This window comes from Salmo salar, chromosome ssa12 (genome assembly GCF_905237065.1).
Source record: "Salmo salar chromosome ssa12, Ssal_v3.1, whole genome shotgun sequence".
Classification (NCBI taxonomy): domain Eukaryota; kingdom Metazoa; phylum Chordata; class Actinopteri; order Salmoniformes; family Salmonidae; genus Salmo; species Salmo salar.
The window spans coordinates 39,799,080-39,809,637 of NC_059453.1; the positions used below are offsets into that span (position 1 = coordinate 39,799,080).

Genomic DNA, 10,558 nt, shown 5'->3' on the forward strand with positions numbered 1-10,558 from the left:
CTCCTTTGGTCATCTCTCCTTCCAGTTCTCTGCTGCCAATGACTGGAACAAACTACAAAAATCTCTGAAACTGGAAACACTTATCTCCATCACTAGCTTTAAGCACCAGCTATCAGAGCAGCTCCCAGATCACTGCACCTGTACATAGCCCATCTATAATTTAGCCCAAACTACTACCTCTTCCCCTACTGTATTTATTTATTTTATTTATTTTGCTCCTTTGCACCTTATTATTTATATTTTAACTTTGAACTTTCTTCAAATTACAAATCTACCATTCCAGTGTTTTACTTGCTATACTTTATTTACTTTGCCACCATGGCCTTTTTTGCCTTTACCTCCCTTATCTCACATCATTTGCTCACATTGTATATAGTCTTATTTTTTTCTACTGTATCATTGATTGTATGTTGTTTTACTCCATGTGTAACTCTGTGTTTTTGTATGTTGTCGAACTGCTTTGCTTTATCTTGGCCAGGTCGCAATTGTAAATGAGAACTTGTTCTCAACTTGCCTACCTGGTTAAATAAAGGTGAAATAAAAAATCTATAACCCACATTTATATGTGAATTTGGTTCGCTTTAATTATGATCGGCCTACACCCAATATTTATTTTGCTGGGATGCCATACCAGACCCCTGGTATAACCACTACAAAGATGATGCTTCCTAGTTAGCCTCTTCCATAGACTTGTAAACTCACCCTGGTATCGTGATGCAATCATTTCTATGGTCATTTGGAATGTTCTATCAACTGATGCTGGATTGCCATGGTAATGTACAATGTGTATCATGCAATGGAATGTATTTGTTGTAACGTCAGTTGAATTGAGTCACAGCTTGAAGGGTACACTTCCTGGCATGGGTATGCTCAAAATGGTTGCCAGTCCACCCATTATGCCATCATTGACTTAAATGGGGAAGTCTGTTCTATTCATTCTAATTTATATTACCAAAACAGTTCTGGTTTGGGCAGAGAGGAAGAGGCGAAGCGAGATGTTTTACTCCGACTTAATTAACTGACTTAATTCAGCAAAACATTTTTGGATGCATTTCAATACTGGATTACCCATAATGATCGTTGATTTATGTCAGGTTTGGCTTCCTAATGGAGGACAGAAAAGCTTGATTTATGTACAATAATTTAATTATGATAAAAATATTTTACACTCAACTGTTTTCTAAAAACTATCCCTCTGTTTTTTTGAATGAGGTAACGTTGTATACGAAATCTCTGAAATTACTCATCTAAAACAAGCCCTGTCTTTAAAATAATATTTGTACTTTGATCCCAGATTAGACCACCTTTGCTTATACACTTTTATTAACTAAAAATGTTGCTCAGTCTCTATATTTGAACAAATTTGATTTTTGTATGTATAATGTGCCTGTTGCACCAGGAAGTAGGAAGGACTTTCATAAATTACTATCACACAGGTCACAACCTTAGTTGTGGAACGCACCCAGAATATGACTTTGCTTTTACTAGTGCTGAGCGATTAACTGATTTATTTTTGGGGGGTTATTAAACTAATAATTGACTGATGTCGGTTCAATTACTTTAATTCCATTGAGATAGTTTTTTTGTGAGCCCAACGTGCCGTTTCATCAGAGAGAAATCAAATCATTCACGAGATAAATCAAGTCGAACAACGTGGGACGATGTGCTGAACGGAGCTGTAGTTTTCATTAAGCAAATATTCAACCTATTTCAGAGCAGAAACATGGTAATTAACTACAATGACCAGAATCCACTGCGCCCGTTCTTTCAAGCTCAGACAGAGACGGGTACACTTTTAACAAAGATATTCATAAGTAATCCAAGATAGTTAATCTGTGTCGTTTACAGTGGGAGCAAATTAAGGATAGTGGGCAGAACAAGCAAGGAGGTGGGCAAAGCCAAGCACAAGCCAGTAAGATCCTACTGCAGCATGTATTCGGATATTTCCATTAGGGAACGCTTCCTCTGTAGTGCACTTGCTCACAAATTCAATTAGACTTTGCACACCTTCAAAACAATGCAATTTAAAAAAAAAAAAAGGTAATGCACTGTTTGTAACAGATTCTAGTTTTGGGAACAAATATATTGATCAGATCCTTCGTCGATGAGAAAATGTGCAGAATGTCGGTCCAGTTTCAACTAGTTCCATCCTCTCCAACTAATGTAAACTCACCCCATTCCGTACAAATGTGCGCAACCGCGACATTCAAACGAGGCTACAAAGAAAACGAATGGGACTGTAGCGACTTCAAAATATGGGGTGTGAACTACGTTTCTATTCAAGCGTTGATCGACATGGTAATGGCTATATAGTATTGGAGAAAAGTTGAAAAAAACTGACCCTCCGTTACATCGTGACGTGTCATGCCGTAACGTACAGCACGCATAAAGCAACTATTTCTGACTTACAATCTCTCTCCACCTGGTGTAGCACTTTTCTCATCGTTTAAAAACAAGAAATGGACAGTGACGGGGTAAGGGGGGATACCTAGTCATTTTTTGCGTCATCACTGTAAGCGATCGTGACTCTCAAAGCCGCTGTTTACTTCTGAAGATCACTTTAGCACCGCCCTAAAAACACGATTAAAATTCGACACAAACCTTCAAATAGGTATGTAATGGCACATTATATAAACTCTTTATAGTGTTCTATTTACATTTTAGAGGCGACAAGGTGATAAATTCGACAGATTGAGTGAAAAAAAGCAGTTTTCCCACACATCTCCTCTCCTTCTCACTATCACGCATTAGTTTCGCTTCCCCACCCGCCATTTTCAAAAAGACCCGACAGAGAGCATTGCCTTCTTGAATTATGCAGAAACGGGCAGCGTGGAGGCCATGTCATTAATTTTGTTGGAAAGGGGAGAAATTGTGCTTTACAATGGTATTGACCTTACAGTTGATCTGGAAGTATTAAGTTTTTGGGGCACTAAAATAAAGGTCAATTGTACAGACCAAGGCGATGTACAAAAGTGAGTGAGTTTACCTTACCTATGACTGGACTACCTCTCACTACCATATTTGGTGGTGAGAAAACATTCTAAACGGATGCTTCAGGTTCACAGCCCCCGTGACGTGTTTGGGTTTCCTCTTCTGTCTGTGCTTTTGCACGTGCTACGTTATGCTAGATACACACTGACAGCATAGGCGAGGAATGTACACAACACATGAGAGGAATATGGTAAATTCGTGTAACTATGCCTTATCTACCTTGAAGAACTAGTAAAATTATTAATCAGACAGCTCTGCTGCATGCTTAGCCAGGCTAGCTAAATAGAATATATGTACCTTTATTTAACTAGGCAAGTCAGTTAAGAACAAATTCTTATTTACAATGACGGCCTACCAAAACGCAAAAGGCCTCCTGCGAGGACAGGAGCGATTACATTTAAAAAAAAATGTAATATAGGACAAAAAACACATCACAACAAGAGAGACACCACAACATAAAAGATAGACCTAAGACAACATAGCATGGCAGCAACACAGGATGACTCAAGACAGTATGGGGAGCACAGAGATAACATTGTCTGGATGGCTGCCACAGCCTGACTAGAGATGAGATGACTTTAAGGAATGAAAATTCAAAACTAGTAATCTACACCGTTGAAATAGTAGAATTTCATAGTAATTTCCTATTTATGTCTACCCAATGTGGGCCTGAGAGACAAATGGGATATTTAATGTTTTTGCAATTTATTGTTCTCTTTTGGGCTTTAAAAAGAGCAAAAAATCATTTTAAAATGTCTTTTTTTTTACCGAAACGACCTAAAAATAACTACTCGCTCAGCACTAGCTTTTACAGGCCTGATTATAAATTACATCATTATATCCTTTTAGCAGTCATTCCTGGATTTCGACATTTTTTGTGATTTCTGCGGCCAAAAATAGATTTTGCACTAGCTTTTCTGAAATGCTGCAATACATATTGCGATGTTTTTTCCCACGTTAATTTTATAAAACAATAAAAAATAATGTTCTCAGTTGACGATTTTAAACAGAAATCAAAAACAATTAAACAACATTGAGCACTTTAGATGTTTCTATTTTCCTGAACAAACAGCTGTCATAATCCACTCACACCTCTCCATCAGGCTTGGGGCTTGCTATCAACACGAGATGCATCGCTGTCGCCATTTTTTTCTGAAAGGGTCGTAAGGGAGATTTAGAATAGAAAACGTAAAAATAGAGTATTGTGGTTGATATGTACTATTCCATTACAAAAAAAAATCCTGTGCTTTCGTGATCCTTAAGTTTTAGAGTTTAAAAAGGCTAAGTTGCACTCGGTGCTTTGAGCAGCGCTCTCCATAGTTAGACTGAGGAGGGCAGAGTGCCGACCACCCTACTAAGGCCAAGGTTAGCGGAGTAAAACGGCACTCGCCTTGATTCTTTCAGCGCTTGCCAGTCTTCCCTGCTACCACTTCAGTCATGGTGATTGCCGCTGCTGTGTTAACTGTTCAGACATTTTCATATGATTTGCTGATTCGAAGTGACTGCTGATTGTCGACTTTCTCTAGTTTCCAAAAACATTTGGAAATTGTTTCGCACGGTCGTTAGCTGTTATTTTTTATGACAAATTGAGTTATTTCTGTTCATTGTACTGCCTGTCAGCCATCAACAATCACCCATCTTCGCAAGTGAATACGCTGACAGGCCAGGGGGGTTGGATTGGGCAATTTCAGGGTAACAGTGCAGTAGTTGGTCAAAATTACGAACCCGCTTTTGATTGGACCCTTTTATGAGCTAAACGTGCGGCGATTTGTCAAAATTGCGAGCTCTCGCATAATATGCGCTTATTGGTTGATTTTTTGCATTGAATTATGCAATTGCGGAAGTTCTTAGTGTATGAGAAAACCAATTATTTAGTGGACTGCAGGAATGTGTACTCCAATAATTCAAGGCCTCTAGACTGATAAGGAGTCCTGTGATTGCATGGAGGAGCACGGAGAAATCCTGGGTGATGGAAAAGTACTGAAGTACATCTTTGTGGAAGGGGGGGCGAGAGCTCAGGATATAAGTGGACACTGCACTGAAATGATTTATTCAGCTGTACATCTTTGCTCAACAAACATTTGAAATGTCACCGAATGTAGGCTCTTTTGTATGATAAATGTTTATTGTATAGATCTTATCGGTCCTTACAAGGTACCAACATAAAATGATGAAGCAGATGTGTTATACACTGCTCAACGTTTACAAAGAATATTGTTAAAACCTATTGGATTCAAAACCAAAAATAAATAAGTAAAAGTTAAGGACTTCGCCCCAAAATGACAGTCAACGATCCTTTATAAGGTTATGTGCCAATAAAGAGCGTTTCGGACAGGGGAGATGGAACTGCAATGATTAAACATGAACATACATATAATCAACCCACCCATGATGATATGAATCAAGCTCCCAAAAGCTTATTGTACAACTTATCATTTTGCTAAAACAATAAAATAAACATTTGGCCATTAAATAGAAAAAAACAAATACGGCAAAGAGATGGAGGTGATCCTCTCAGTCTGAAGGGTTCTGAATGACAATGAGGAAATAGTCTTTATCTGTAGGGGAAAGCAAAATGGGTATTATTCTAAACAAATATACACTGAACAAAAACAGAAAACGCCATATTTTCAAAGATTATACTGACTTAAAGTTCATATAAGGAAATAAGTCAATTTAAATAAATAAATTAGGTCCTAATCTATGGATTTCACATGACTGGGAATACAGATATGCAGCAACTTCGCACAGTCGTTGAAGAGTGGGACAGCATTCCACAGGCCACAATCAAATGTTTGATCAACTCTATGCGAAGATGTCGCACTGCATGAGGCGAATGGTGGTCACACCAGACACTTACTGGTTTTCTGATCCATGCACCTACCTTTTAAGTTACTGTATTCTGTGACCAACATATGGATACCTGTATTCGCATATATTTCAATTGACTGATTTCCTTATATAATCTGTCATTCAGAAAAATCTTTGAAATGGTTGCATGTTGTGTTTATTTTTGTTGATTGATACATTTTTTTTTTTTTAATCAACCCGTTATTTCTATTTTGATATTGACACTGCACTGTTGAAGAGCTTGCAAGTAAGAATTTCACTGTACTGTTTACACCTGCTGTATCCTGTGCACGTGACAAATAAAAGTTCATTTGAAAACCCTAATCTTAACTTTCTAGAGATTCTAAACATTTCTGTAGTGTCAGTGTCCTCTCTACAACAAATTACTACTACTGCAGCATTGCATTTGACAAAATTCAACATCCAAGATAAATGTGGGGGTAATGCAACCACGGGACACCGATGTTCAAAAGCCATGCTATATGTGACTGAGACAATCATTGTGCATTACCTGGAGCAATCATAATCTCATTCTTCTTGGAGCGGACCCTGAGGAAGGTGAGGTCATTCTGGGGGTCAATGTCCCTAACTGTGCTACGTGCCTTCATCACTAACTGGTGAATGAGTCCAGCATACTGCACTGTGCTGGAGTTGTCAAGGGTGGTCTTGATAGGGATGCCTGGAGAATGTCAGAGGGGAATGGAGAGGGAACCATTGTGCATTGAGTCTGTGGGAGATCATTGCCGTCTTAAATACATTTGAAGTAAACTTTATTATGGTAAATCATGGCACAACTAAGGATATTATTAATGGAAAAGCTAACCAGTTTAAACTATGGTAATCATCCAATTAGGCTTACCTTCAGCATTGACAATGATGATTCCTTGCACCCCTTTTTGACCCTGAATTCTCTTGAGGGTTTCCTCTACCTCAGCCTAAAAGACAGCAGTTATTTTAAATATAATTTAAAAATCACACTTTCCTTAAGTTAAAAGCATTATCATCAAGACTGCAACAAGACAGAAAAAATAAAATGCTTTTGCTACTGTAGCTAGCTAGCCAGTGACTAGTTAGCTAACGTTAGCAGGCCAACTCATCTTCAAAGTGACAAAGCATTAGACTGGTCAGTGGGTTGCTAAGCAGTTAATCTACTGTTTGAAGGGTGAGTTAGCAAAGTTGAAATGATTTCCCTTCATGAAAAAGTACCAAACCAGAATGTTGTTAGCTAACTTGGCTAGCGATCTAGCCAGCGGCCTGCAAAATTTCCTTTCAACAATAATAATAATACATTTGTTGGGTGCTTATAATTGTCCTATGAAGTGATCTACAGGACTTTAGTAAGGTCCAGCCGACCTTCTGATACAGGATGCAGGGATGAGTATTAAAACTGTCACCTATAATAAAGCAAAGGACACAATGGTAGAAGGCATCCAAAGGTTTAAGAGTAGTGACTGCTGCATTCTGGTAAATGGTGTCACCATGGCCAAGAACTGGCAGGAAAGTTGACTGTACAATCTGATTCCTGCTGTTCGTGGAGGCAAGATCAATAACAGAAAATTTAAAAATAAGCCCACTTTAAATCTTAGCTTTTTAACTAGCTCATCAGTATGTTTTTTTAAACGTTAGATATTTATCAATCCAAATGCCCAGATATGTATAGGTGGGAACCTACTCGACGAGAGAACCATTCAATGAGTGAATATGTAGCCCATCTGAGACATTTTGCCGTGAATTAGAGAACATATTTACACGTCTTAGTTCAACAAGGTCTTTCTGTAATGTAACAAAATCAGATTGCAGCTCTAACATAGCTTGGTCAACAGTCTGTGCAATGGCATATCCCTGTGGCTCAGTTGGTAGAGCATGGTGTTTGCAATGCCAGCATGGTGTGTGCAACGCCAGGGTTGTGGGTTCGATTCCCACAGGGGGCCAGTACAAAACCCCCCCCAAAAATGTATGCATTCACTACTGTAAGTCGCTCTGGATAAGAGCGTCTGCTAAATGACAAAAAAACAACAAAAAAAAATAACTGTATCGTTGGCATACAGATCAATATTACAGGATTTAATACACATAATAGAGGTCGACCGATTATGATTTTTTTCAACCGATTATTGGAGGACCAAAAAAAGCCGATACCGATAAAAATCGGACGATTTTTATATATTTGTAATCATGACAATTACAACAATACTGAATGAACACTTATTTTAACTTAACAGAATACATAAATAAAATCAATTTAGTCTCAAATAATGAAACGTGTTCAATTCGGTTTAAAGAAAGTAAAAGTGCCATATGTGCCATGTAAAAAAGGTAACGTTTAAGTTCCTTGCTCAGAACATCACTAACATTTTGGGTCACCACAACGTCTACCCAGGCGAACAGTGAGCTTGTCCACCACGTAGCCGTAACCTTGTTAATAGAAAATTACCTGAAGTAAGCCTACAAGGTTAACGCAGGCAGGTCTCATTGCCAGCAATAGCGAAGCTGGCATAGTGACGCAGAACAATGGGCTGGGAATAATGGTACGTTCGTTAGGGAGTTGGTGCCACGGTGCTCAACAGAACTAATAGGAGCTGGCAGGGTGAAAAACACCCTAAAATATGTTTTTTCGCTATTACTTCAAAACTACGGCAATATAATGAAACTGGGCTCCATGGCGGATGCAATGAACTACTCATTAGGAAAAAAGCGTAATTAATGTCATATGTCCAGCCTACGGAGGTGACAAACACTGCACCTATGTAACAAGCCCTCTACAGCAACACAGTTATTGGGTTGAGGGAATATTAGGGGTATGTTCGTAAATTCAATCTGGCGTGCCAGAGTGCGCTCTGAATGTTTGTAAATTCAGAGCGTTGTCAGATTGGGAATTTGGAGAAAAAAAACGAGGCCAAATCACGACGTCAGTTTTCAAATCGAAGTCGGAGCTATAGAAAAATACGGGTTTCTTAGAATTCCGAAATGGTTGACCGTTCAAAACGTTTTCACCCAGTCGGAGTTAATTTTGCACAAGTTCCTAGTTGTTATGAACGCGGCATTTGCCTTCGGCTATTCTACGAAAGGAATTTTCGCCACCGGCGTCGAAGCCAAGCTAACTAGCTATGGCAACGCCCAACATCATGTAGCCTATATAGCTAACTAAATACTTGGCGTTATAAAATATTAACTATACAAAGCATGTAAATGACACGAATGTCAAGGTATTCACATAATATACAATGCACTTGCCATTTTGGGGGCGAGGTTGTAACTTGCGTCCAAGAAATGTAGCTATTTAGCCAGAATTCAGCTAACTGCCAAACCGGTAGAGGGTCGTGTCGTCAGACAACTCCACAACCGTTCATGCACACTTATTCTACTGCTGTTTATTTTTTTGTCGCTAGGCATCCAACGTTATGGTGCAGCATTACCGCCACCTATTGCACTGGAGTGTGGGCCAAAGACAGGGTGGAACTAAATCCTACAGTACATGCCAGGCCTGTTTCTCTTAAAAATGATGATACTGCCCACACTGTATCAGCACATACTCCACTGTCTCTGTTTCCTGGTAGTAATCAACTTTTCTGTTGGATGATTTCCTATCACATTTAATGTCTTATTCAACTGTCTGTGTCCCACCCTTATCCTTGTAAAGATGGCCTCCGCTCTTATATCTCTTCCTTCCATCCTCTCCGACTTTACTCTGTACTTTGAAAAGATACCTGTCTTAGTGTCTCTGTTCCACTGCTCCTGCCATCTCTGCACCACCATTGTCCATATCATTTCCTTAGAGTAGAATTTGGAGTACCTCATATAGCATGTATTGTCTTCTCCATGAACTAAAAGACTTCAGACTCATCCATACAGCACATGAATCAGAACACACAACAACCCTGTCCAGCTTAATTTCGTTCATTTACATTACATTTAAGTCATTTAGCAGACACTCTTATCCAAAGCGACTTACAAATTGGTGGATTCACCTTATGATATCCAGTGGAACAACCACTTTACAATAGTGCATCTAAATCTTTTAAGGGGGGGGTAGAAGGATTACTTTATCCTATCCTAGGTATTCCTTAAAGAGGTGGGGTTTCAGGTGTCTCCGGAAGGTGGTGATTGACTCCGCTGTCCTGGCATCGTGAGGGAGCTTGTTCCACCATTGGGGTGCCAGAGCAGCGAACAGTTTTGACTGGGCTGAGCGGGAACTGTGCTTCCTCAGAGGTAGGGAGGCGAGCAGGCCAGAGGTGGATGAACGCAGTGCCCTTGTTTGGGTGTAGGGCCTGATCAGAGCCTGAAGGTACGGAGGTGCCGTTCCCTTCACAGCTCCGTAGGCAAGCACCATGGTCTTGTAGCGGATGCGAGCTTCAACAGGAAGCCAGTGGAGAGAGCGGAGGAGCGGGGTGACGTGAGAGAACTTGGGAAGGTTGAACACCAGACGGGCTGCGGCGTTCTGGATGAGTTGTAGGGGTTTAATGGCACAGGCAGGGAGCCCAGCCAACAGCGAGTTGCAGTAATCCAGACGGGAGATGACAAGTGCCTGGATTAGGACCTGCGCCGCTTCCTGTGTGAGGCAGGGTCGTACTCTGCGAATGTTGTAGAGCATGAACCTACAGGATCGGGTCACCGCCTTGATGTTAGTAGAGAACGACAGGGTGTTGTCCAGGGTCACTCCAAGGTTCTTAGCACTCTGGGAGGAGGACACAATGGAGTTGTCAACCGTGATGGCAAG

At 40.0% G+C, this 10,558-nt stretch overlaps 1 protein-coding gene across 1 annotated transcript; it reads right to left on the reverse strand.

Moving 5' to 3' along the window:
* Nucleotides 1-5,095: 5,095 nt before the first annotated feature.
* On the reverse strand, nucleotides 5,096-9,329 carry dynlrb1 (dynein, light chain, roadblock-type 1). The gene is made up of 4 exons (XM_014131599.2): nucleotides 9,076-9,329; nucleotides 6,701-6,776; nucleotides 6,353-6,520; nucleotides 5,096-5,549 (listed from the first exon to the last, which is right to left on the reverse strand). The coding sequence occupies exons 1-4, from the start codon at nucleotides 9,076-9,078 to the stop codon at nucleotides 5,506-5,508; spliced, it is 291 nt and encodes a 96-aa protein (XP_013987074.1). The 5' UTR covers nucleotides 9,079-9,329; the 3' UTR covers nucleotides 5,096-5,505.
* Nucleotides 9,330-10,558: the final 1,229 nt, after the last annotated feature.

Coding starts and splice junctions, on each gene's coding strand:
- dynlrb1 (XM_014131599.2), bottom strand. Junction 6,521..6,700: donor CATCATTGTCAATGCTGAAG/GTAAGCCTAATT, acceptor GACATTCTCCAG/GCATCCCTATCAAGACCACC. Junction 5,550..6,352: donor TGAGATTATGATTGCTCCAG/GTAATGCACAAT, acceptor TTTCCCCTACAG/ATAAAGACTATTTCCTCATT.